Here is a 25,958-nt window from a genome sequence, read left to right on the forward strand (position 1 = left end):
CGACCTGCTGTCCGCTTTTCTGCCAACCGACCGACGACTCTCCTCCTCTCTCCTCCACTCTGCTCTTCTTTCCTTCATAGCCGCAGCAGTTATACTAGTGGCCAATGGCTCAATGGTTACAGCTGACGGCCAACTAGCCACAGCTGATGGCCATCTACCACCGGAGCCAGCACCCCTCCATATGAGGCTGAGAGCCTGGAAACTGCTCTCTGGGGCTCTGTCCCCACACACTTACAGTGAAGATGCAAATAGAGTTTTTGATATGTTCATGGATTCCTACAATGGGTTAACTGTGAAAAATCTGTCCCATTATAGTTTTAATTTTGCTTATTACATATAGTTTATCTATCAAATCCCTGAATACTATAAACAAATAATAGGATTTCCTTGGAGAGGTGTTAAAAAACATCCTTATTTTGTCTGAGCCTTGGGTAAATTTTACAATTGTAGAGGTAGGCCAGCTTATCTTTATGACTTTCCTTTTTCGTTTCCCCTTTGTATAAGATGCACAGAGATAATGTATTACTGGAAATACTGCAAGGCAGCTTCCCTGAGAGTACTTAACTCTCCTGGTGGTAAGAGTAAACAGTAAAAGCTTCAATATTAGTAATTGCAGTTGCTCCTGGAATAAAAGAATAAAATAAAAGAATTAAATATAATAGGATTAACATAAAAGTACTAGAGGGTTGTTATTTACTATGCTACTTTTGGACAGGTGGAGTCTATTAGAAGTTGATAAGAAAACTTAGTGGTTTGCAAAGTTATTTAAGTTCCTTAATATTAGGTTTTGGAGAGGAAGCAGGGACATTATGAGAGGTAACCCAAGGAAGCGTGAATGTACACCACTTAAACAGAAGTATTTTCCCATCACCTCCATTCCTCCAATATGCCACGGAAGCTGAATTTTAGAAACCATTTTTTTGTGCATTTATGAAGTCTTTTTTACTGCCAGACATATGATTCATTATCTTACCAATGGCATATTCTAGAACTGTGCTTAGATGATTCATTATTTTATCAATGGCATATTCTAGAACTGGTAGCTACTAGTCCCTTGAAATGTGGTTAGTTCGTCATTGTATACTGGATTTCCGAATTGTTATGGCAAAGTGATGTAGACTATGTGATGATTTTCAACATTGATTATATGTTTAAGTGATAATATTTTAGACATATTTGGTTAAATAAAATATATTATGAACTAATTTCGCCGGTTTCTTTTCACTTGTTTAATGTCACTGTACCCCGACTATCACTGATTTGGACCAGAGGTAAACACCTGACTCAAATTGGGCTTCATAGTCTCTCTCCCAGGAAGTTGGAATTGAGATTCAGAAATTAAATCTTTGTTGGTTCCTAGAAACGGGGATAAATATAAGTTAGTCCTAGTCCTCCCCACGTATAGAAAAGGAGAGAAAGGTCTACTGTACATAGATAAGAATGGAGCATTGTGCAGAGAGAAGCAAAAAATGGAAGACTAGGTAGCCTCAGACATAGGAAAAGATGGAGAAATTATCTCCTGATGGATTTTGGGTTCTTCAGTTTCCATGAGATACTTCTACAGCCATAAAATAAACTCTCTTTTCTTTTTGATTGTTACGTGCATCCAAAATGGCACCGACTGAGACAGGAAGATAACCAACATCTCATTAGTGCATCTAAAACATTACAGAGAATAGAGTACTGGGAAACAAATCCTAGCTAAAGGCCTACGGATGGGAGTTAAAGGTCCAGGTGAATAATAGAGAAGAAACTTTTATATACTTCAAAATTAATTTCATCACTTACATCTTAGCATTAGTTTAGTTGTAATACAAGAGGTCTTAAGTATAAAATTTAGTGCATAATCCCTATTCTCAAGGATTTCGCTATAACACTGCTGATTCCGAACTAATATCTTTCAAAATAGATTCCTGATGATGGCAGCTGTGTACAATTCATAAAGGGTCACAAGTTTTGATTGAGTGGAACAAAGTTACTGCTTCCATGATAACTTATGTAACTGGGATTGGAAAAAAATATTTCATTTAAAGGAGTGTCTCTTTAATTTTTATGGGTTTGCTACATTTTAAAGAGTAATTATGAGATTGTCTTGTTCATGGAACTATGTTTAAAATGCTTTGTGTCCATGTGTATAATCTCATTCCCCTTAACGGAGTCTAGCAAGTTTATCTTCAGGTGATTTTTACCCACTCACAGAAAGTTTCCATCTGTGGTTTTGAGCTAGAAACCACTATTTTTCAAAGAGTCAAAAAATAGAAGGTTTGTACATCAAAGGATATTCGGAAGAAAAATGTACAACTCGGTAGGCTTTTCAGACTTCAAATAACCCTATGCTGTGCTTTTCACAGCACGTCATGCTGTGTTTTAATGAGTGTGATCTCTTCCGTATTTGTAATTTCTGAAGGCATATCAAGCAAGTAGTAATGGGCTTAAATTGTCTTTCATGTTAGGGCTCTCGGGGAATTCCTCAGAAATACATGGATGAAAATAGAAGCTAGGAGTTCCTATCTTCCCACTGAGCAATCTATTAGATCTTGCCATGCCCAGGTGCCTTGGCTGTCCAGGATGGGAAGCCAGTGCTGGCATAGTGGTCGGGCACATACCGTAGGAATTCTGGGGAAGAAGGTTTGAGTGGAGATAGAACTTCAAAGCAGCAGCAGAGGCCTTCAGAACAATCCTCATCACAAAGTTATTTTAGGGAGCCAATTTTACCTTGGTAAAGGCTTCTAGAGGCTTTTCCCCTTTTGCCTTATATATCACTCCCAATTATACAGTTGCAAATGGGTCTAAGGATAGGAGTAAATGCACCCAAAGAGTCCCTTAACTTACGGGATTCTAGGAAAACAGAGGACGCTTTTGCAAATTTAAATTCAAATTTAAGATATTTTGAAACATGGTTTTCTGATTTGACAGTAGCACGTCTTCACTGTGGAACATGGGGGCAGGGCAGAGGATACAAAAGGCAATCATAACAAAGCCACTGCTTCCATTTCAGCAAATTTTCTTCTAGGCTTTTTACTTATGCATACAAGTATATATATTTAATCTTCTTGTGATTTTTTAAAAACTCAAAGCCATGGCTAAGGCTTTCCCACATGATTGCAAACTGTTTGCAAACAATTCTTTTCCAGTCTGGTACACCCAGATTTATTGAAAATAAAATAGCTCAGGAGAAAGCTTTAAATGGCTCTTCTTGTTTTGAAGTTCAATGCAGCTATGAGTTTGGACACCTGCAGGTGGAAAAGACAGCTCTTTCTCCTTTCTCTTTTTTCTGCATTTTAAATGGAGACTCCTAACCCACTTTATTGGATGAGTGACATAGGCTGCACCTTGTTTTGGGGTTTCTTGCCGGGGATATTGGCATTCACCTTCTCCATGTGCTCGTGGTATGGAAGTCATTGCCAGGCACAAGTCAAGTTTATCAAGGATGGTGTAAACCACCATATTTATGATGTAATCTTAGCGCATGTTGGTAAGGATCTGGTCATAAACACAACTTTTAATAATTGTTCTATCAGTCCAGGTTCTTGGTTGCAAATAAGAGTCCAGGTAAGTAATTTAAAATCCACATGTAAGTATGTTAAAATCTTGGCGGGCCCAAGAACCAGGCTTGAGGAATATACAGCCCAAATTATAGGACCAGAATGCTTCAGAGAGTTAACTACACCATAGACTTTGGAAATGGGACATTTGCTGCCAGGCCCTCTGTCACTGCCCCTCTGAGAGGAGGATCTCTTTCTGCCACAATCCATCACCCTCAGCAGAATAGATGTTTCATAGACATTGTCTTCTCTTTACCACTCTATCGAATCAAAGTTTTAAAGCAGTGAGTCTGACCGGCAGAGCATACATCATGGACCCATGCCCTAGCTGCAAGGGAAAGTGGGAAAAAAAAGTTGCTGACTCCTAATTTAGAAACAGAGAAATTTTGCACATATATGAAGGCTTTTCATAACCTGCTAGGCAGGGATAAAGTATAACAAAGTCCAAAACAACTCTGCGAGACTGTATTATATAAATGTTCCATAATATATTTAAGAATTTCCTTATTGTTGAAATTTTGGGCCATTTAAGAAAATATTTTTTTTTCCAGTCATGTTTATTGAGGTGTAACTGACACATGACTAAAATTCACCCGTTTCAGTATACAGTTATATGAATATTGACAAATGCATACAGTCAAGGAGCAACTACCATAATTAAGATACAGAACAGTTCACCCCCAAATTCCCTTATCTGCCACTTCACAATCAATCCCTCCCACTACCCCCAACTACAGACAACCAATGATCTATTTTTATCCCTATAGTTTTTCCTTTCCCAGAATGTCATATCAAAGGAGGCATATACTATGGATCTTTTTTTTGGTCTGGCTTTTTCCACTCTGCCTAATTATTTTGAGACTCTTCCATGTTATTGCATACGTCAGTAGAGCATTCCTTTTTATTGTTGAGTAATGGTCCTTTACATGGATGTACCACAGTTTGTCCCTTCACCAACTCATTTGGGTTCTTTCCTAGTTTTTAACAATTATTAATACAGCAATTATAGACATTGACATACAGGTTTAATTGACTCCTCCCAAGACCTTTCATCAATCCCATCCAAGCCACACCAAATGAACATATAATCTAAGAAAAAACTATGCAGAAGTAGTTTCAAATCAACCCGCTCACCTCCAATTCCAATCTGATTATTGCCCCTACACAGAGGTACTGGAGGTGCCCCTCTGGGAATGATTCTTGCATATTGGAAGTTTGGTATGAAAGGAGAAGAACTGATGAAGGTGATGCCACACTAAGTGTCCCATCACTGCTAGACTTGGTTTCTCCAATGTTTCTTCCTCTCTTGTCTGAAGGTGTTGATACAAATGAGTTAAACCTGAGATTGTAGACAAGGCTTATACCAAGGAAGCAAATACCCCCATGGGCTCTCGCTGGCCATGTCCACCGTGCAGATTTGAGTTTCCTGATGTAGGGATCACATCACCATGTTCATTTTTGTTTCTCCAAAACGCACTAGAATGCCTGCACATAATGGATACACAATCATTATTTTTTCGATGAAAGAATTCATGGATGAATGAACAACTGTGGGTACCGGTGAGGAAATATCATTTGATTTATAATTACATAAAAGAATGAATGTTTCACTCGGTGTTACCCATTGAAAATAGACTTGTTTGAACTGTAGTTCAATTACATCAAGAGTAATTGCCCATTGCTGTATTACAGACATAATCCAATTCCTCGAGAAGTAAGCATTTGCATTTTCAAAGCATAATTACATTTGACATTAAGTGACTTCCCTGTGGATTCCTTCCTGATGACAGAAGATGAAAAGTTCCATAATACAGTAACAGTGACTCACCTTTTCATTTCTGAGGGCTGTTCCTCCCAGCTCAAGTATAACATTTGCTTAACAGATGAAACCAGTCTCGTTCCAAATAAATATGACACCTGGACGCTTCTTCAAGGATGGACATTTTATTGGAATATAGGCACTTGGCAGAGTAAATACATGGTTACAAAGTGTTTTAAGTTTATTTTTTTTACATAGTGACCAAAAAAATCAATCACAATGTAGATTTTTTTTTCTTGAAGTTGCAGTCTTCAGAAAGCAAATCCCCAAGCCCATTTGTTTATGGTAAAAGAAGGCACATGTAGCCAACATTTTTACCTAGTGAAACTGTATTATTGTTGACGTCCTGCCTTTCCCCATAAAAATGTTGCTAGGTGCCATATATCATTCAGCGCTTTTTATAAAGAAATAAAACCACTTGTCTGAGAGGATTGTGACACCCTTTGAAATCCTTGGCTCCAACCTGGAGGTTATAAAACCAGACTTGACAATCTTTTTAATAAACTGTAGAAGATGGGGCCTCACAAACCAGTTTTTCACACTCAGCCTCTTTATAATGCATTTGGACAAACTGGAGTCTTATCCTTGTGGTCTCCGAAATAACTTTTTTTTTTGAAAAGAGTTTCCTCTGCATAATGCAAGGGGCTGCTATCTCGGCTCCAAGCTGCAAAGGAGAAAATGACAAGCTAATTTTCTTTAAGGAAAGTATTCTTTCTTTGTGAAAGGTCAATAGGAACATCACTCATTTAAAGTTATAGCGGGTTTTTCTGTTTGTTTGTTTTTTGGCAAAAACCATGTCTTGAGGTTTGATGCATTTCTCACGGATTTGCCCATAGGAGAGATCCCCACAGCAGCAGGCAGAGGCTTTCCGGGATAGTCATTTAAATCACAAGAACCTGGCTCCAATCTGGAAGCCACCAAACACATACAAGTCTGTATTCAAAGCAAGACGAACTCATGGTACTATGAAGTCATTCCACTCAACATGCTAACATGAATAAGGAATATTTTTAATGCACTTGAGTTTCCTGCTCCATCTACAAATGGAACAATCATCCTGCTTAGTCTAGTGAACTTGTCTTTTGTGAAGTATGTACAGAAAAATTTCTTGATGTGTTCTCAAGTTTGTCCTTCCACTTAGTTCCCAGTCCCGTCTGGCCTACAGATGGGTCAGGGAGGGCACTGATGTCCCTCCCTCCAGTGCACTGACATGTACTCCTTTGGGGTTGGAAAAATCTTTCAGCTTTCCATGGGTTCAAGAGCCCTGAGGTGAGAAAAGGGAGAAAGCAGCGAAGCTCCCTATGTGAGGGCAGCCTGGGCTGGGACCCTCTGTCTCACCACAATTCTCCTGGAGAGAAGGGCAGTCCTTGGCAGGGCTGGGCACTGTTTGTTTTGGCTGCTGGCCTTCCTGGGCCGTGCATCTGACCATCTGGCCACTGTTCCTTGGACTTCAGACTTGATTTAAGGGAAGACTCCCCAAGGGCAGAAAGACCAATTATTAATAAAAAGTCTCCCTGACTGACAGCAAGCTCCAAGGAGCCTCCGCACAGCAGAGTGGCAGGTGTTTGGTTCTCACATTTCCGGAGCAGCCTGACACAGGCCAGTTCCTTGCTAGGCACTGGGGACAGTCAAGTGACTTGAGGAGGCAGGGAACCATTATTCAAAGGCTGTGTGTTTCTAGAAGGAAGCACATCTGATGACTAAAACGTAGTTTGTGTCCTTAAAGAGAGGAACCCCTGAGAGAGACAGGAAGTAAACAATTTTCCTATTCCGTGCTAAATGCAAGGATATGAGCAAGCACTGGGTCCTGTAGGGACCAGAGAGGGGTGGGCTGTATCTTCTTGACCTATAAGGAATTCCTTCATAGACGTGAAGATCTAAACACTTTAAGAAAAGTTGCTACAGTTCAATTGGAGAGTATAATGCCACTGATTGTTTTTCATCCTCTAAGACCTAGAAATCCAAGAAATTATTTATGGGGAGGTGGAAAGGGAGCTATTTTAATTCCTGGTTAAATGGTTCACTTGTGGGATAAATTCTCTAAAGAACTGATATAAACTTACTTGCAGGGAATGATCAAAACAAGCTCTTAGGAAAATTTGTTGGGAATCTAATATTAAAACTGATGGAAAGAAATTTCAAGATGTAGCACTGGGACTGAAGCTTTTAGGAAATAATCTGGCATTTTCTGAAGGACAATAGAATACTTCTTTATTTAATCTTTGGAAGTAAGTCCATGCCATCTTTCACATTAATAGTTACAGGTCACGATCCACAGGTATTTGTGTCTATTTCCATTACATTGTAAGTTCTGGGAGAATCGAACAGATCTTGTTAAACACTGATCTCCAGCTCCTGGGACATAACAGAGACTCAATTAAATTGCTAAATGACTGAAGAAATGATTTCTACTTTGGGTAATACCTTTGGAACTTAATGGTATATATCTCGACCTTTTTCTTTCTTGCTTGCTCTTCATCTCTCCCTTTTTTTCCCCTTCCTTCCTTTCATCCATCCTTTCTTTTCTTCTTTTTTATTCATTTTATTCACTTATTCACTGTATTCCCTTCTGAGAATGAACCAGGACTGCTTCAATGGAAAGACAGAAAGCTTTCATGTCATGACAGAAAGTGTATCATTTGAAAAATGGCATATTGTTTCTTTTGGATTAAATTCCCTTGGGCCTTTTAATTTATACTGAACAAAGCACCTACCTATCTTTTTTTTTTTTTCGTACTATGTCCAATAAATAGCTCATAGCTTAGAGTAGCTGTTCAAATAACATGTGTTTAATTAGTAGGCTTTACACCCGATAATTTAGCAAAGCTCTTTCTCTGTGCAGTCTAGAGCTAATTTGGAATGCCAGGGAAATTTTCTTGCCTCATATGAATTTTCCCAAAAGGCGATTAATTAATAAGAATCAACAAGATTAATTAATGAGAAATTGATAGCAGAATTAGTAACAGGCCCAGACAGTCCCACAGACCATAACCTTCCTCCATTTCTGCTCAGCTTCCCTTGAGATCATTCAGACCCTGTGGGGCTCTTTGCAGCAGGGATGACCAGTGTCACCACCTATATGTACTGTCTTGTAGCCTGCCTGGACCAATGCTGTGTCCCTAAGAGACAAAGAAGTGGGTAGAGTAGATGGTGAAACTGGATTTACAGTATACATTTGCATTCTTATGGAGAATTAAAAAGCCTTAAAATGCATTAGAAGAAAATGTGCAGAGTATATTGAAAACCATGCTCCTACTGTTTTTCTCCGGCCTCAATGCAACACCCTCAGCTGCCTCTCACCCCAAACAATCCATTACCTTTGTAATTCCTATTAAAATGCTAAAGCAATAATTCATTGTAGAACAGTTCAATGCCACAACGGGTTTGCCTCAGTGCTCACGCCCTGTGTGCATTGCCTCTGATTTCATTCTACAAATTAACAACGTACTTAATGAACTTATTTTTGGTAACAACCGGCATGCACCCCCTAAGTGTACCCATAACTAATCCATTGGCCTCGTTTGTTCAAAGAAATACTTTTGCCTAATTGTCCCTTTCACTTATCGAGAGCTGCTCTGGGGGACTCGCCCTCTCATCCTCTTTCTGTGGACAGAGGATGTCGGTGTTGGGAACATTCTCGACCACCCACGGACACTCATGAACACGGGCACCCTTACTCTTCTCTGCACCCACACTGGCAGCAGCATCGGTTGGTTGGCTTTCCCCTCCTACCACTTCTTCCACAGAGACCTGGCTCTCACTGGGGCCAACAGGGTCAGAAATCAACATGCAACCGCCTAGCTGCTCGGCCTCACCCTCCACAGCGCACACGGCCCCACCCCCTTCCTGGGCATCCAGTCTGGAAGCGCTCTCTGGGAGCTCTCTCTCAGGGGGCTCCCCGGCCTCTGCTTGCTCCTCTGTGGGGTCTGGGCCTCTGGCGCCCTCGCTGGGCCCTCTGCAGGCTGGATGAACCTCTGCAAATCTCCCCAACTCCACCCCACCGGCCTGGGCCTCCACAGGGGGAGAACGGGCCTCCCCCTCCTTGATTTCACTTTCTTCACAGTTGTCCTGACTGGAGGCAGCTACTTGTTTGGCCTCTGTGTAGATTTGGGTGGTTTCTTCTTCTTTTTCAATTTCTTGGGGAATAAGGGTCTCCTCATTTGTATCTTTTTCAATTGCGCGGGTGGCAGGCTCCACTGGTACTTCAATGGTCACCGTCAACAAATTTCTGAGCTCGTTTAGGGAGCCTGAGACAGGGATGGATTCTGGCTTTTCATGGGTGGGTTCTTCATCCTCAGGGGTCCCTCCACACTCCCGCTCAGATTTGTGTGTGCTCAGGGCTCCTGCCATGTCTTCTGCAGCTGCAGGATTCACAACTGGGTCATTCATGCTTGAAATGATCACCTGCTCATCCCCCCCTGGGTAAGAAAGGCTTTCTTCTTTGGCCAACAGACTAGGGACCCCAGACTGCTTCTTTTCCTCTGACTCCTGGAATACTTCGTTACTCAGGGTCTCATTATCTGCAACTCCTGGCAGAACAGCCGAGGCTCTCCTGGCAGGGCTGGCCTGGTTTGACCCTGCGGGGGTTTTGAGATCGGTTAAGCTGGACACGCTCTCACTGGGCAAGGCCATGTTGTCTTCAAATAAGTTATGTTTCTTCAGGATAGCAGCTTCCTTTATCACTGAGAGATACCAGAAAACAAAACACGATATTAACACTCTGCCCTGGACGGCCTGGATTTTCTAATTTGATCCAGAGCCAAAGTCTCCTCTCAGCTTTTCTGGCCATTCAAATTTCTCAAGTTCAAGTTCCAGCTTATAGCCACCCTCTTCCAGGTAGCATTCCCTGATGGCCAAGGCCTGCAAACTCCTTCCACACTCTGGACCTCTGCAGTGTTCATTCATTCATTCATTCATTCATTCCTTCACTCATTCCTTTAGTCAAACAGCAAACACTTACTGGGCACTGATGATGCGACAGCCTCTGGGAATCCAAAGATGAATAAAATATGGCCTTTTCTAGGAGTTCACAGTCCATAATGGTATCACCTGAGTCACTCATAGAGGCCCCCATCGCATTTTATTAGCTGTTAGTATATATGGTTCCGGTTCGTCCACCCTAACTGAAAATCCTCTAGGGCAGGGGCAGGACTTACATTCTCTGCTTTTTCTCACAGCACAATCCTGAATGTGCAATGGGTTCTCAGGACCGAACATGCAGAGAGAACCCTGTTGACTCAAAAAGGATCCTTGGTACTTTCGCCATAGCATCTTTTTCACAGATATCTTTGCCACAAGCCTTTTTGCCACAACTATTTTTGCTACATAACTAATCAGCAGTAAGGCAATTTTGCCATAAAAAAGATAAAAGAATTGGTTGAAGAACTGGTTGACAGATTCTTTTTTCTTTTTCTTTTTCGTCTGTTTGGTTTCATTTCTTCATTGATGAATCAACTGCCATAACAGATAACAAAATAACTGGCTGACAGTTTTGTTTTTGTTTGTTTGTTTGTTTGCTTTTGTCAGTTTGATTTCATTTCTCCATTGACGAAGTGGTGAAGAAAATAAATCGTCATGGTCTTAAAATAGTTAGCATTTCTTCCAGAGGACGATGATTTTTGCCCCAACAGTTAGTTGGTGTTTTATTTTAAAACACACTACATTGAGAGGAGAAAGAGAGGCACCAAAGGGCCTCTTTGAGGGCGCAGAGTTAACCCACATTTCCCACACAACGAAGACAAGTGCTTAGGTACAACCCACAAAATAAAGTCAGTTGTTTGCACCGTATTGCCATGAATCTACACACATTTTAAATGCATTCAAATACTTTGTATTTTGTAAAAAAGTCTTTTTAAATTTGGTATTCATTTTTAACGCCCCTCTTTTATTTGTCATAATTGTATCTTTTTATGGCAAAATTGCCTTATGGCCAATTAGTAATGTGGCAACAATGCTTGTGCAAAGATATCTACGGCAAAAATACTGAACACATCCCCAAATAAAGACCTGTGTACAACCATCTCAGTCTTAGAGGCCTTGAAAAGAGTAAAAACAATAATAAAAATGACAGCAGCTGACATTTTCGACCACAGGCCTCTGTTTATGGCTGTGCAGGTTGTACAGTGCCCAGCTGTATTGTATTGCATTGCATCATATTGTATTGTGTTATACTATACTGTATTATACTCAAGGGAGTGCCATTCACATCAGAGACAGCATAGATTTGTGTATTCAGTGTAACAATTTTCCAGCAACTAGCAGTACAGAGTTCTGCTCTAATAAAATCAGTATATCATGGCATTTTGTGGACAGAGAACAATCAAGGATCTGGAGGAAAGGAGCCTTTTTCTAGTTTGCCCAAACGTGCTGTGGTGGACTGGCAGTGGCCTTGACTGAGCTCTTCCTTTGTGCAGACACTGCGCTGACATCTTTACACTCCTTATCTCACTGGATCCCTTGTGATGAGCTCCTGGGACCTGGGGCTTGCGCGTGGCCAGCTTTCATTGTGGAGGGGTTTTGTGATGCTCAGTACCTCCCCGTGGAGACCAGCTATGTTTCAAGCCAACAGCTTTGTGGATGGTCTTCTCTAGCATATTTCTATCGCAGCTTTCCTGTCTATACTCCTATCCCAAGCAAGGTCCTTGGGGTGCTAGAGTCCTCGCAAGCTTCACAGAGTACTGGGTCATCGCCTGGTGTCTTTTTCTGTCCAGTTGAGAGGAGATAAAGAATGTTGTGTGCCTGTTTCCTGAGACAGCAGCTGCTGAGCCCTGCTGCTGAAATCACCTCCTCTGGGCTCCAGGCTGGGTTGTGAGCTGGTGGCTAAGAAAAGCTCTTTTTCTTTGTTCCGTCTGGAACAGCTGTTCATGAGATACCCTAGGCTTAACCTCTCTATAGCTCAGTTTTCTCATCTGAAAAAGGAAGTTGGAGATTCTCATCTCAAGTTCTTACTTGTATTGCAATAGAAAGAATATCTAATGGGCCAGCATAATGTGTGCCAACTCATGACTGCTCGGTCAAGGCTGGTATCCCTCCCTCTCTCCTTCCCTTCCCTCTCTGTCTTCCCAGCCTACCAATGCTGATTTGGTTTTCCTACCTTTCGAGAAAACCTAGCTGGCCTTACCAGGCCCATTTCAGGGGTGCTCCCCTCTCTCTGGAGTTCCTTCCAGCCCCAGGTAAACCTTCCTTACCTTTCAGAGTTTCATCAAGGAGGATCTGATGTAAAATCTCCTCATAGACATTTTCAACATGGATCATATTGGTGTGATCTGCGAAGATGAACTGCTCATATTTCTGAAGTTCCTGGAGAGCGAGAGATACAGAGGACAAGGCATGAGATGCCAGTTGGAGGAGATACGGAAAGGATGAGTCCCACTCCTGACTCCTTCTCAGAGCGTGTTGCACTCGGCCATTGGTCGCCCCCTTTTCTTTGCCCAGGCACCATTCCTTATATACTGGGGCACACTCTAAGCACCCCAAGGGTGGGAATCCAAAGATTTTGATGATCTTAAGGCCTTGTCAGTGAGTCTGGGGCCCTCTTCTTTTTTTCCCCATCATAACCAAAGTGTTTCCTTTTTTTTCCTTTTTTTAAATGTCAACAGCACTTTATCACAGTATATATAACACATAGTAAAATGCACACATTTTAAAAGTACAGCTCAATGATTTCAAATATATAAATAAACCTATGACACCATAACCCAAATCACGACAGAGGACATTTCATTTCCAGCCCTTACACGCCATTTTCTAGTCTACATCCCCCGAGAAATAAGCACTGATCTGATATCCATCACAATAGATTAGTTTTTCTTGTTCTTGAACTTTACATAAATGGAATCATATATTCTTTTGTGCTTGTTTTTTGAGATCCATGCATGTTGCCGCATATATCAATAACTCGTTCCTTTTCGTGGATAAAAGGCATTCATCATATGGACAAACTAAAATTGTTCATCTAGTCTCCTGTTGATGGATATTGAGGTTCTCCCCCCCCCATTTTTTGACTGTGATGAATACAACTGCTATGAACATTCTTGTGTATGAGTTTTGTAGATTTAAGGACCTTTTTATCTTGAGTAGATACCTAGTAGTGAGATTGCTGGGTCCTACAGTAGATGTTTGTTTAACTTTATTAGAATGAGGCCCCTTTTCAGGTGTGGAGAATCTCTAGTCAAGGACCCTTCGGGATCATTCCCCGCTTTCCCTCCAACTGGCCCTAGCACTCACTGATTCCTCTAAGACAGCCCAGGCTGTCTTAACCCTTCTTCCTTTCCAAGGGTTCCCAAGTGGTTTGCCTGTTATCAGCGTGAGGACAGGGCAGGGATCAAAAAGCACCAAATCATATCCCAGTGCGTAACTCCATAATCCTTGCTCCTGATGGTGCTCGAAAAGGGCTCCTGACATATGGCTCTTAGAGAGCCAGGGACTTAGCAGTGGGATTCGATATTTTTTGCCTGGAGGGATAGGATTTACAACAGGTGATCAGAAGCCGCCACATCCAGAGGACTCTTTCAATACTAGGACTTGGGGGTCTGTAGTAGCCCAGGACCAGACCACAGGGGGCAATCATGGGTCCCTTTATACATACCCTGGAGGAAAACCAAAGGCTTGAGAGGCATGAGCTTCCATGACCCCAAGAGGGTCTGTGACTCAGCCGTGACACACGGACGAGCGCTGTATAGAAAGCACTGCCCGGGAGACTGGACACTGCCACGGACCAGCTGTGGGACCCTGGGTAAGCATCATCACCACTCTGGGCCTCTCTTTTCCTCTGTGAAATGAGGAGCAAAGGCTCATGCCTGCAACACCCTCTCATCTTCTACCATGGTCTCCTATTCCTTATTCCTCTGATTGTTATTAATCCCTCAGGACTGGGCAAATGCAGGACTCTGGGCATGCTTCTGGGAACTCCGGCCATGGCTCTTCCCATAAGGTTACTACTGTGCTCGCTGCTTGGCATCTTGGGTGCCTACGGCTTGCCTCCAGGCTGCCAACCTCAGGACAGCAGGGATGTTTGCCTGGCCCAGCGCCTGGATCGTACCTGATACATATTTAATACATGTTTGTTGAGTAGACCTTTACATTTTCAACCAGCTACATCATTCTGTGGCAAGGAATCATTGCGAGGGACATTTATACTATTGTGACGTGTCTAGCTTTACAAACCAGATCCTCTACATTGAATAGTAGATTGAACGGAGACATATGTTTAATTCCCTGGACCAAGTACATTGAAATCTCTGAGGGCATGTCTTGAGGAAAAAGAATTGTATTAAAGCTCCCCAGGCAATTCTAATGTGCATTCTGTGTTCAGTACCACAGATCGAGGAAGATGCAACTTACGGAACCAAGGGAAACACACTTGAGTAAAATGAGGACGCCTTCTCTGAAGCAGATACTCTCTTCATTTATCTCTTCTGTGATTCCAGATGTTTACAAATCTCTTGGCATGGATACCATATCCTTCATTACTGAAAACTCTGGGTCACAGTTTCTTTTGAAACCAGTCTCTCTTGATTAAAAGTCACAAGAACTGCTTACAGATTGGGTACGATTCTGCTGCTGCTAGGAAAGAGGAGAGCGGATGGAAGGGAGCCTTTCCTTACTCTTCCCCTCTTCTAGGGGGAGAAGGCGCCAAGGCCTCCAAACTGCCTTTGAGGCTGGAAAAGGAAAACACCCTAAGCAGAAGGTCTGTGTGCAGACACGTCCAGAGGTGGACTGAGTCATCCTCTGGGCATCTAAACTTTGCCGTCCACATAGGCCAAGGGACAACCATATGGACAGATTCTTTACTCCTCTGGCTTCATCAAATCCTTTTCTATGAAAGAAACACAACCCAGGTTGTAAAAAAATGCCGGGTACTAGAGATGCTGATGACTCTTTGAAGAAAAACAGCGTTTACGGAATATAAAAATCACTGAAGAAATTTCCACAGTAAAAGAATTCATGTAAAGGATCCTAATGTTGCAATGCTTCAAGACTCTCCAAGCTGCCAAAAAGCTCTTTTTAAATTCTAAAGAGCTGTTTATCATTTGCTCCAAGAGGGAGCAGGCCTTGCAAATGTCCAGGCTCATAGATCGTCTCTGACATGGAGAAGTAGTGACAGCAGTAGTATTTACCATTTACTGAGTACATACCATGCTATCAGCGAGTGTGAGCTGGGTTCAAACCCTGCTGGTCAGCAGTTCTGTGACTTTCAGGCCCTTACTTAATCCCTCAAGTTCCCTCATTGGCAAAATGAGGATATAAACAGTAGTTCCTCAAAGAGCTGTCGTGAGAATCACTGAGATAATCCCTACAAAGCATTTAACATAGTGCCTGGCACCTGGTAAGCACGCAAATGTTCATTGTATCACTCTAGTTTTCTCAGTCTTCAGAAAGATATTGCAATGTATTACCATCTCCAGTTTCTAAATCTAGGCCAAGAGAGAGGGAAAGCGACTTGCCCAAGGCACCAGAGTTGATACCTGGAGGAGTCAGAACTTGAACCCAGGTCTCGACCCAGCCTCCAGGGTCAGCTCACCCATTACTCTGCTCCGTAGACTAAATCACACCCTCACAATCATGGCTGTGACTGGTTGCCTGGTGTTCAACTTTAAATGGTTTCAGTTTTATTGAGTTCACTGTACAAACGTAACTAGATTTGATAGAACAAATATCCATCTGTCACCAGGTTAAGAATTTTTCCTGGAGGTAGTGGTCAAGTTTCAGAGGACATGCTGGACTTTTGAGTCATACTATGATAAGGAACAGCTGGTATTCTCAGGTATTCTGTGACAACCCTTAGTGTGGCTCAAACTCAGATCATTACCCTTTGAGGTTTCGTCTGGTCCAGGGGTCTGCAAATCCGGCAACTGCTTTTTTTGTGTGTGTGTAAATAAAGATATATTGGAACACAGAAGTACCCATTTGTTTATATATCAGCTAGGGCTGCTTTTGGGCTACAACAGCAGCGCTGAGTAGCTGCAACAGAAAGAGCATGGCCCATGAAGCCTACAAAATTTACTACTGGACCAGTAACAGAAAAAGTTTGTCGACTCCTTCTACTGTTTGCAAGCACATCATGGCAAAAAAAGGAAAAAACAAGAAAAACTTGCTTGAACTTCACAGGCAACAAGAGGAGCGTCTCTGGAGTAACCCTCTCCTTACCGGTTTGCATGTGGATGCCAGCGCCTTCTGCACGGTGGGAAGTGTGATTTGAACCAGTGCCTCTTGAAATATCCTCTTCCGGATGGTGCTGCTGTCATAATCATATTGCTGTCAACACAGAGATGGAAACATAGGCTAAATAGCAGCACTGCAATCTGCTAACTTGTGCTTAAATAAAAATCTCAGCCACCCAATTCGTCTTCGTTTTCTTCTCTAATTTCTGAGGAGCCTTGTGGTGTTTCCAAGGTCTCAGAGATCTTTCTATGTAATTCTCTCACACTCTAGGTGGAGGTTATGACTGATAAAGACCCATCTTACCCTCTTCACTTATAGATATGGAAACAGAGGCAAGACCAAAATAGCAACTTCTGCATTATTAAGAAGTTGGGGATAGAACTGGGGTGGGGGGTGAATTTGTACTTTGTCACCCCTGTCCTGGGTGGGGCTCTGGGAGCCATGGTTATAATTTGGGATCAAATTATAGCTCCATCTACTTCTTTCACTCTACATCCTGACAGCAGGATTGGTGGGTTGTAATGATTTCTACAAGAGAAAAGAGGATCTGTCTCATAGCTACATTACCACTGTGGCATGTTAACCCAAAATATTCAGCATCTAGAACAAGAAAGATGATGATTCACTCTGTTCTGCATGGGTCATCCAAACCTAGAGACCAGGGTTTGATTTTAGATGTCACTGACAAACTGTAGCATAGTCACAGGTACATGAGCAGAAGGGTCAGGCCAAATAAAGAATGGTTAAAGAGATGAAGGCATCTACACTGGAGATAGTAACTTGGGGCCAAATTATGACTCTATCCAAACAACAAAAGGCTGCAATGTGGAAGAAAGACGTGAACAAAGAGGGTAGAACTAGAATTATAACTGGTGAGAACTTTGGCTTAACATTAAGAAGCATGTTCTTGCTGTTAAATGTACCCAGAGAAGAAATAGACTATGCTGAGAGGTATAAAGTGTCGTGACACTGGAGGTGATATTCACATTGACACTATATTTTCTTTCTCAATGTCAAGTTCATTATTATTTGTGTTACCATGATAAATATTGCTTTTAATCTCAATGATTTGATTGCCAGAGCTTCCTACTACCTGCGAGGCCTCAAGATAAGGTCTGAAATTCAGGGACCACTTCCTTTGCTCTATGGAATTTTGATATTCTCCTCTGAGCACTGTTTAGGAGAAGTAGGTAGTAAAAAAATGAATGCACTAAGTTTAGGGATAGTTTAAGTTCTAGGTTCACCATTGACTAGACTGTTGAGCTTACGTAAGTCATATTAGCTGTTAGAGAGTCAGTTTCCTCATCTCTACAATGGGGACATATCCTAATTATCTCACAAGTTCTTGTGAGGATCAAGTGAAACAGGATACGTTTTAAAAAACCTTAAAAAATATAGCATATGTGAGCAAGCTCCTACTATTAAAACCACTTGATATATACATAAATACTAAGCACACTAAAACCAACTTCATATGCAGACTCTCTTTTCCTTGGAGTATTTCTTTTGCATGAGATTTTTATTTTTCTTGACAAGGTTGGCTAATTTAAACGGGTTTTACTATACTGTAAACTATTTGAAGAAAGATCCTGTGCCTTGCTTATTTTTATATTCTATGCAATACCGATCACAATGCTTTACTTATAATGGGAGCCAATAATAAATATCAAGTTCAATTGCTTTGAAAGTAAGCTGGGACGTGTCACTGCAGCGAATGGGCAACGATGCTGAGGACGTATGGTCCCTAAAACAGCCACTAGATGGCAGAAGGGGCATGAAAGTTGCGCCCTGGGAGCTGCTGCTATAAGACAGTCACTTGAACCTCAGGGAGGAAAGATGGGAAAGATAAAAAAGAAACGGGGGAGAGTGAAAGAGAGAACTTGGTATTTTCCACCTAACAAAGGAAACAGGGGTCATGTTGTTGTTTTATGCTTCCCACAAATGAGAGAACAGTTTTACCTTTAAGACTCGGAGCTTAACCTTCTCGATGGCGACCGTAATTTTGGAGGCCTCTCCTTGGAGATGCGGGGAAAGCAACTGCTCAAAAGTAAATACTGCATTCTCCATGAGCTAGAAGCCAAAGCAACACAGAAGCAGAGCAGTCAGAGGCTGGGATCACTACCCCCAGGTCTGTCTGAGTAGGCTGGAAAAAAGGGAGGGGATGACCATGAATCCCCTCGGGCACTACTCTCAGGGTGACCATGGGCAACAGGTACTTATCCCACTACCCGGACTGTGAAATAAATAGGCACATGGCCACATGGGATCAGTAAAAGGCTGGGAAACACACACACACACACACACACACACACACACACACACACCCCCATGTGTATGTATATATACATGTATGTATCTTTTCTTCTCATCTCTTCTCCTTCCACCTTGAACTGGAAAACCCAAGACCACGGGATTGAGAATACCGTGATCTCCTGAGGTCACCTGCTTCCTCCATTCTCCGGTACCAGCAGCCAGAGCTTAGCAAGATGAGGTGGGAGCCGTCTCCAATTAATTCTGCACCTCCACTTTGAGGTGGACGTAAACCACCCCAGCATCTCTCTCCACTTTCCATCCTACCACCTCTCATCTCTGCCAGGATGGGAAGGGTTGGTGGAGACAGTGGCTGACATGTACATGGGTCAGGAAACAGAAGCAATTCAGATTTCTTATTCTCTGAACTTGTGCCTGTATCGGTTTCACCAGGGCTGAGTATTATCAGGACTCCTGTTCAACTGTTGCCTAATTTGGTTCCTTGTGCATCTTTAACCAACTCAGAGGTTAGAAAATAAGATGTATCATTTTATCCTACCTATAACTTCCAAGAAAAAATAAATGTTCCTTTCTTTTCCAAGCCTGTGATCCCACGGCATCCAACACCTACCTTTCTCACAGCATTCTTAACACTACAGTGAATTTACCTATGAATTTGTCTCCCTACCAGCTCCCTGAAGTGGGATCTGGCACAATGTCCAGCCCCACAGCAAGCGCCCGTGGAAATATCTGTGAAATAGAATTGTGCTCTTATAGCTTCAACGATCACACCCACACCCTTTCTTCATCTATAAATCACTATAATATGGAAAGAGTTTGTGCTATTCACTCCTGTTCTCTAGGAAAAAAGGAACCTATCAAATAAACTCAAAAAATCCAAACACGATGCTGTGATTGACTGACTGTTTCTTAACTAGGTTAGAGAATTGATTTAAGCCAGTGGATCTCAATCCCGGTTGCATATTGGAAGCAATGGGAATGAGAGTAGGGGAAGTTTTTTTTTTTAAAAAAATTATTAAACATATAATAACTTTTGAAAATTATTCTAAACTATTAAATTTAAAAAATACTTTAAATAATGAACATTTTAAACATTATTAAACATATGTATATACAGAGGGTGCCAAAAAATGTATACACATTTTAAGAAAGGAAAATACTATTAATATTGTAATACTCAATACATCCCGATAACAAAAGATGAACACAAGTCATGTTTGACTGCTGCAATTACAAGAGGTGCTCAAAGTGGTTACCATCAGCATCCAGACACTTCTGATTACAGCGAACTACTGCTTGAGCAACACTGACCAAAGTGTCCACTTGTATACATTTTTTGGGCACCCCTGGTATAGATACATTATCAGAATCAGTGGAGGTGGGGCCTCCTACACATCAGCTTTTCTTAAAAGCTCCCCAGATGATTCTAATGTTTAGCCAAGGTTAAGTACACTGACTTGACAAATCAAGTTACTATTAATTAATGTCACTTTATTTCCCTGAGATACTTCTTCTCGATGATGTTCATCACCATGGAAGAAAGATGAAGCCAGACGGAAGCACTGAACATGGCCTCCCTTGGCACAATGACTAACGCGCTGGGCCACGCTTCCTGAGCTGCACACACAGCACACCAGTCGTGTTTGCCAGCACTCGCTTCCCTGCTGGCTCCATCCGCGTCCCCGTGCACGCCCCCACCATTCCCACCTCTTGCATGTAGTTCTGTGTCCGCTGAACCACCAGATTGACATGGGGGAACCTGAAGCGGCTCTTGAGGTCCTGCAAGCGCTCCTGCAGCGGGCTGACTTTAACATAACAAGGTTCCATCTTCACGGAATCCAGGGGGAGATTCATAAGCCGGTCCAGATGCTGCGTTTTGGTGAAGGGAACAATGAAACACCTTCAGACTGAGGAGCAATATTACATACATATTACATAGATTCTAAACAATCGAATGTATGTTATTAGATTGACTCATGTATTGGATCACTGCATCTGTGACAGCTTCAGTTGTCTTATTCCCCTCTTTCCATGGGTCGCTGGTACAGCTCTATGGCTAGGGCAGAGGCTGGGAGAAGAACCAGCTGTGAGGACCAATGTGAGGACCCTGGGATGCATTCAGGGGACTCCAGTCTCCAAAGCGATTCATGGACCCCAGATCCCACTTCTAGAATTTCAGAACTAGGCAGGCAGGCTCTTTGGTATATGGAATTGCTGCTGGGCCCACAAGCCCCCACAGCCTGCTTTAATGAGTGACATTCTTCTCAGAAAACCTCAAGGAGGTCAGGATGCCTTCCTGGACTCCTGGACGCTAGGAGTGAAGCCAGAGTCCCCACAGTTCTCTGAGGCTGTCCCTGCCCACTGGGCTTCCCTCTGCTGTAGGTTCTCTGTGGTGTTAGTGGATGGCGGGGGGGAGAGGGGAGATAGAAAGAGGCCTGGCCTAGGAGACGTATGCAGTTTTAAAAACTTGGGGTCCCTCCTCTTCTAATGTGCACAAGTGACCACTTGATCAATGAGGCCACATGGCTTCTAAAAAGAGGACAGTGACAAACCTCATCTGCTAAAGACCCCAAGTGTTAATGACATAATCTTACATGACACGTATCACTGCCAACAGAATGCATTGTATTTTCCGAGCTTATTTAAATACAATTTTTAAAACTGAGTACTGGAGATCTAGTATAAACACGAGAGTGAATGGAGAAAGAGAAGACAGAAAGAAAGGTGCTGAAAATGGAGGCCTAAGGTGAATTGGGGAATATACAGAGTGAATATGAATAATACAGGATGTGCTGTCTGATTTTCAGGTCACAGAAAAGGAATCAATCTAGATTTCTGTAAACAGGGATTTTAAAAGGTCCCATCTTCATTGTGTTTGTAATGGGTAAACATTACTCCCTTTAAGAAGTGAGTTTTGGAGAGCTCCACTAAAATGGAATTCGTGATCAAAAACACGCTGTCCAACTCGTCACACAATATATAATGTGTCTGTTTTTAAGAAACATCGGTTAAGCAGACAAGAGAGGAAACATTGGTTACCACTTTGCTCCTATCAGACTGGTGTAAGTTTAAACAAGCGGTAACATCAATCTCTGATTGGAATACAGGAAGAAAGTCCTCTGCTTGCTGGAAGTGTAAAATTTAAATCCTTTCTTTGGAATGCAAATGGAAATACCTGTTACCATGAGAAATGAATCTACCTTTCAACTTAGAAACCCTGTCCTAGGAATCTACCCCATAGAAATGAAAGCATAAGACTATATGTAACAAAATTATTTATGACAGCTTTATTTGGTGCCAGCAACATTTGGATAGATGAATAAATCATACATGAAACATTATGCAGCCATTACAAAGAAATGATTTAGAGCTAGGACAGTTAACTTGGAAACAGTTCCATGAGGTATTTTTGAACAAGAATGCCGATAAGCAGAGTAGTCTATATAATATAATCTCACTCTTCTAAGAGCAAACTATCTAAAAAATAGCCTATAAATGTGTTTTATATTCTATATAAGCATGGGGCAAAAAACAGGAAGGCATATGCTAAGGTGTTAACACTAGTTACTTGAGGGGAGATGGGTGGTATGCGGGAGGAGGCAGAGTAAAGGCAAGTTTAAAAAAAGGCTGCAATAAGAAACCTCAAAATGTTCACAAAATGATCTTGTTGATGTACAATGGAATGTGTACGTATGTATGCATAAAGAAATAAGAAAGGAAAAGGAACAGAGGGATCTGGTTCTATCCACTGACTTGTAGGGCTGTCCACCATGATATGCCAAGTATAAAACCAAGTTGGCAAGTTACGTCTGTCAATGAGTCTCACACATTTGGGTGCATCCAATCCCCTGGAGGTCTTGTGAAAACACACTGTTGGGCCTACCCCAGAGGTTCTGATTCAGCAGCTTGTTGGTGGGTACCTGGGAATTTGCGTTATTAACAGCAGGTAATGATGCTGCTGCTGGTCCAGGGACTGTTTTATCACAAGTCTACATTTTTGCAAACAAATACCCCAACAAACAAAATTTATGTAAGTGAGGGTATATGCTTATATATTTGCACGAACAAGGAAAAAGTGTGTGAAAACACATACTAAACTCCTTATATTAATTAACTAAGACAGTTGGCGTAGAAATTGGCAAGGATTGGGTGGGGATGGGTGATCAATGTTGTCCATGTGTACATTTGAGTATATTGTTTCACTGGTACATGCATGTCATTATTTTTGCATCTTGAAAACTATTACTACAGGAAATCAGGTGGATGGATAGAGGAATGGGGTGGTCGAATGAATGGATGGAAGGGAGGGAGGAGGAGTGGGAGGAAAGAAGGAGAGAAACAATGGATACATACAGACAAAGCCCGCAGAAAAGGCAGCCCCAGGCAGACCATTCACACCCATCTCTTTGGCCTCTTATCCTACCTCCTTTAGCTGGGCACTGTCTTTGGTGGTCTGAAAGTTCTGGTTCAGTTCATCCACTTCTTTTTCAAAGAGTGAGCGCACTTCACTGAATCCTGAGCTCACTGGTCCCATAAGCTCCTCCAGAATGGATGCCAGGAATGGTTGCACGCTCTCCGCGCAGCTTTTCTCTACAGGTTGGGCCACCATCGCTGAGGTAGGAAACAGCCAGAAAAGCATGACTTTAGGCAAAATTGGATTCAAAGACAGTGGAGCCAAGCCAGGGCTGGACAGTGAGGGTCCCACAGAGCCATTTAACAGCCAAAAAAGCTCAAATGGTAAGACAGACCAGTGCAGTGAGTCTTCTGCTAGCATTCACCAGAATGGAAAACCATTAGATGCTTTAAGAAATGGAACGAACAGAATCTCTCCCCTCCCCAAGTGTCCCTCTGCCCTGGGATTAAACGCATTTTTCTGCTTGGTCCCTGTAAACATGCAATGCTTAATACAAAAAGGAAAATGCCAGTGACCAACCTATTTACCAGCAATCATCATCATTATGTATGCATAGTCTGTCTTCTACAAACACAATTCATTTTTTTTTAAATTGAGGTATAATTGACATATAACATTATATTAGTTTCAGGTGTACAACATAATGAGTCGATATTTGCATTAATATATAACAATTTATTAAGTTTTAATTCATTGCTTTGAGAGTTAATCAGTCAGTATAATTCAATTCTTATCTCCCCTCTGCAAGAGACTTTTTAAAAACTCAAATATAGTCTTTTTTTGGGCAAATGGAAACAAATTCTTTTCAGTGTGCCACCCCACCTCCCATTCTCACCCCCAATTTTTAAAAAACATTTTTTTTTTATAATCAAGGACAACATGCACAGTGACAAAAATGTACAGAGTACAGAAGATCATAGAGGGATGAGAAAAATGTAAGCATACTTCTCAGAGGCAAATATTGCCCTTTGGTTTAGAAGGGGAAGAACATAGTAAAGGTTCTGATTCAGTAAGTCAGGATAGGACATGGAAATCTGCCTTTTCTCAGTGCTAAGGTGATTCTCATACTATCAGCTAGGTTTGGAAGCTGCGGTCTAGTGAAGGCAGCCTGTTCAGGAAGAATCCTGAGCTTGCTCCTAGAATTTCCAGGCAGGAATTCCTGCCTGTTCTCAGTAATTTTTTTCGCTTTTCCGTTCCTGAATCCCAAGAAAAGTTGGTCGGGAAATCAGGAAAATCAGCTCCTTGAACCCAGGTGGATCGTAGTATCGGCCATCATTTTGTGGAAACGATTCATCTTGGAGAATAGAAAGCAATTTATATCTCGGGATTTGGAAACAGGAAAGCGAAAAAATTCCTGAGAACAGGCAGGAATTCCTGCCTGGAAACCCTACTTGCTCCATGGAGGTTAGCTTTGTGAAGCTAGGTATGACATAGCCTTATCATAGCATGACAACTGAGAAGGAAGTACAAACTCATCTGGGGGCTCCAAGTCCTCCATTTTACAGATGGAAAAATAGAGGTCTAGAGACCGTCGGTGCCTTGATGGTCTAATTTGCAGAAACAGACTATAATTCAAGCGTTTTTCTTAAGTTTTTACTGGCAAATAACTTGCTTACAGTGAGATGAGCGGCCACATTCTTACTTGAATTTGCAGAAACATTTCACAGAGTGATGGAACATGATACTGCCTCTTATTCTGAAAATCTGAGATGACTAATACTATTAATACTTTTAATACTAATCACTCACAGGTATTTAGGATATGAAATATTAAACAAGTCATAGACTTACTAGGGGAAAAATACCTTTTAATTGTGTGATTCAAATATGAAACACTCTCTGACTTCTAAAAATCACTTGCTTGATACCATAATGCAAATGTGTTTGCCAGAAGATTAAATGAATTATTTATCCATTAACTTTGAGAGAAGAACTCTTTGAAAAGCATCTAATTGAAATCTCAGAATAATCATGAACATGGGTAATATACAGTAAACATTCATTCGCAGCTGGCCGATTTCCCCTGCTGGGTCGGGGTGGAGATTGGCACAGGAAGAGGCCGGGGGAGGGCAGGGTCCTCACTGCTTGACCACACTGCCGCCTACGTACCCCCGCCCCGTGTGCTCCAGCCCCCTCTCTGCACCTTTATTCAGTGTTCCTTTTTTACCTGTGCCTTCCTTCCTCCACCTCTGCTTGTAAACGTCCTATTCACATCTTCAAGACCTGGCTCAAATTGCACCCACGTGGGACAGCCTGTTTTCCCGGAATAACCACACAGCGTCCTGAACTGTGTTCCTTTACGGAGTGAATACATTTGACACCCCGCAGAGGTATGCTCGGCTGTTTTTCAAAAATGTAGAGATGTTGTTGTGATGACTACTGCGCTGTGACACATTCATTCATGAGTCACGAAGGCAGCTGTGGAGACGGTTCCATAGAGGGGTGAAGAGTGAAACAGCTGGAATTGGAGGGGTTTGGAGCCTGACTCTGCCACACTCCAGCTTTGGGATCAGGGGCAAGTTACTTACTCTGTGCCTCAGTTTTCTTACCTATACATTGCAGATCATAAGAGTGATTATTCGTAGGGTTATGGTGAGGGTGAAATGAGCTTACGCTGGTCAGAGTGAGTAGAACAGTGTGGGGCATGCTGGAAGTACTCAGTCACCGTTAGCTCTTACGGTACCTGTTGGCATTACCATTTTGTTCCAATCAGTACTATAGCAGTACTCTCATCATGAGGGGCCCA

General features: G+C 42.0%; 1 protein-coding gene across 2 annotated transcripts in view; it reads right to left on the reverse strand.

Annotated features, from left to right (window-relative positions):
* Positions 1-5,470: 5,470 nt before the first annotated feature.
* NIBAN1 (niban apoptosis regulator 1) overlaps positions 5,471-25,958 on the reverse strand; it is a 169,868-nt gene continuing 149,380 nt past the window's right edge. Inside the window, exons 9-14 of one of the 2 annotated variants that reach the window (XM_019738092.2) lie at positions 23,222-23,409; positions 20,506-20,667; positions 18,487-18,597; positions 16,513-16,620; positions 12,552-12,663; positions 5,471-10,046 (exon numbers count right to left, since the gene is read on the reverse strand). In XM_019738092.2, coding sequence (XP_019593651.2) covers positions 8,908-10,046; positions 12,552-12,663; positions 16,513-16,620; positions 18,487-18,597; positions 20,506-20,667; positions 23,222-23,409 — 1,820 coding nt within the window. In that variant the 3' untranslated portion in view covers positions 5,471-8,907. The remainder of the gene's footprint in view (positions 10,047-12,551; positions 12,664-16,512; positions 16,621-18,486; positions 18,598-20,505; positions 20,668-23,221; positions 23,410-25,958) is intronic. The other variant, XM_019738093.2, reaches the window with a different exon arrangement.

This window comes from Rhinolophus sinicus, linkage group LG17, assembly GCF_036562045.2.
Source record: "Rhinolophus sinicus isolate RSC01 linkage group LG17, ASM3656204v1, whole genome shotgun sequence".
Lineage (NCBI taxonomy): Eukaryota > Metazoa > Chordata > Mammalia > Chiroptera > Rhinolophidae > Rhinolophus > Rhinolophus sinicus.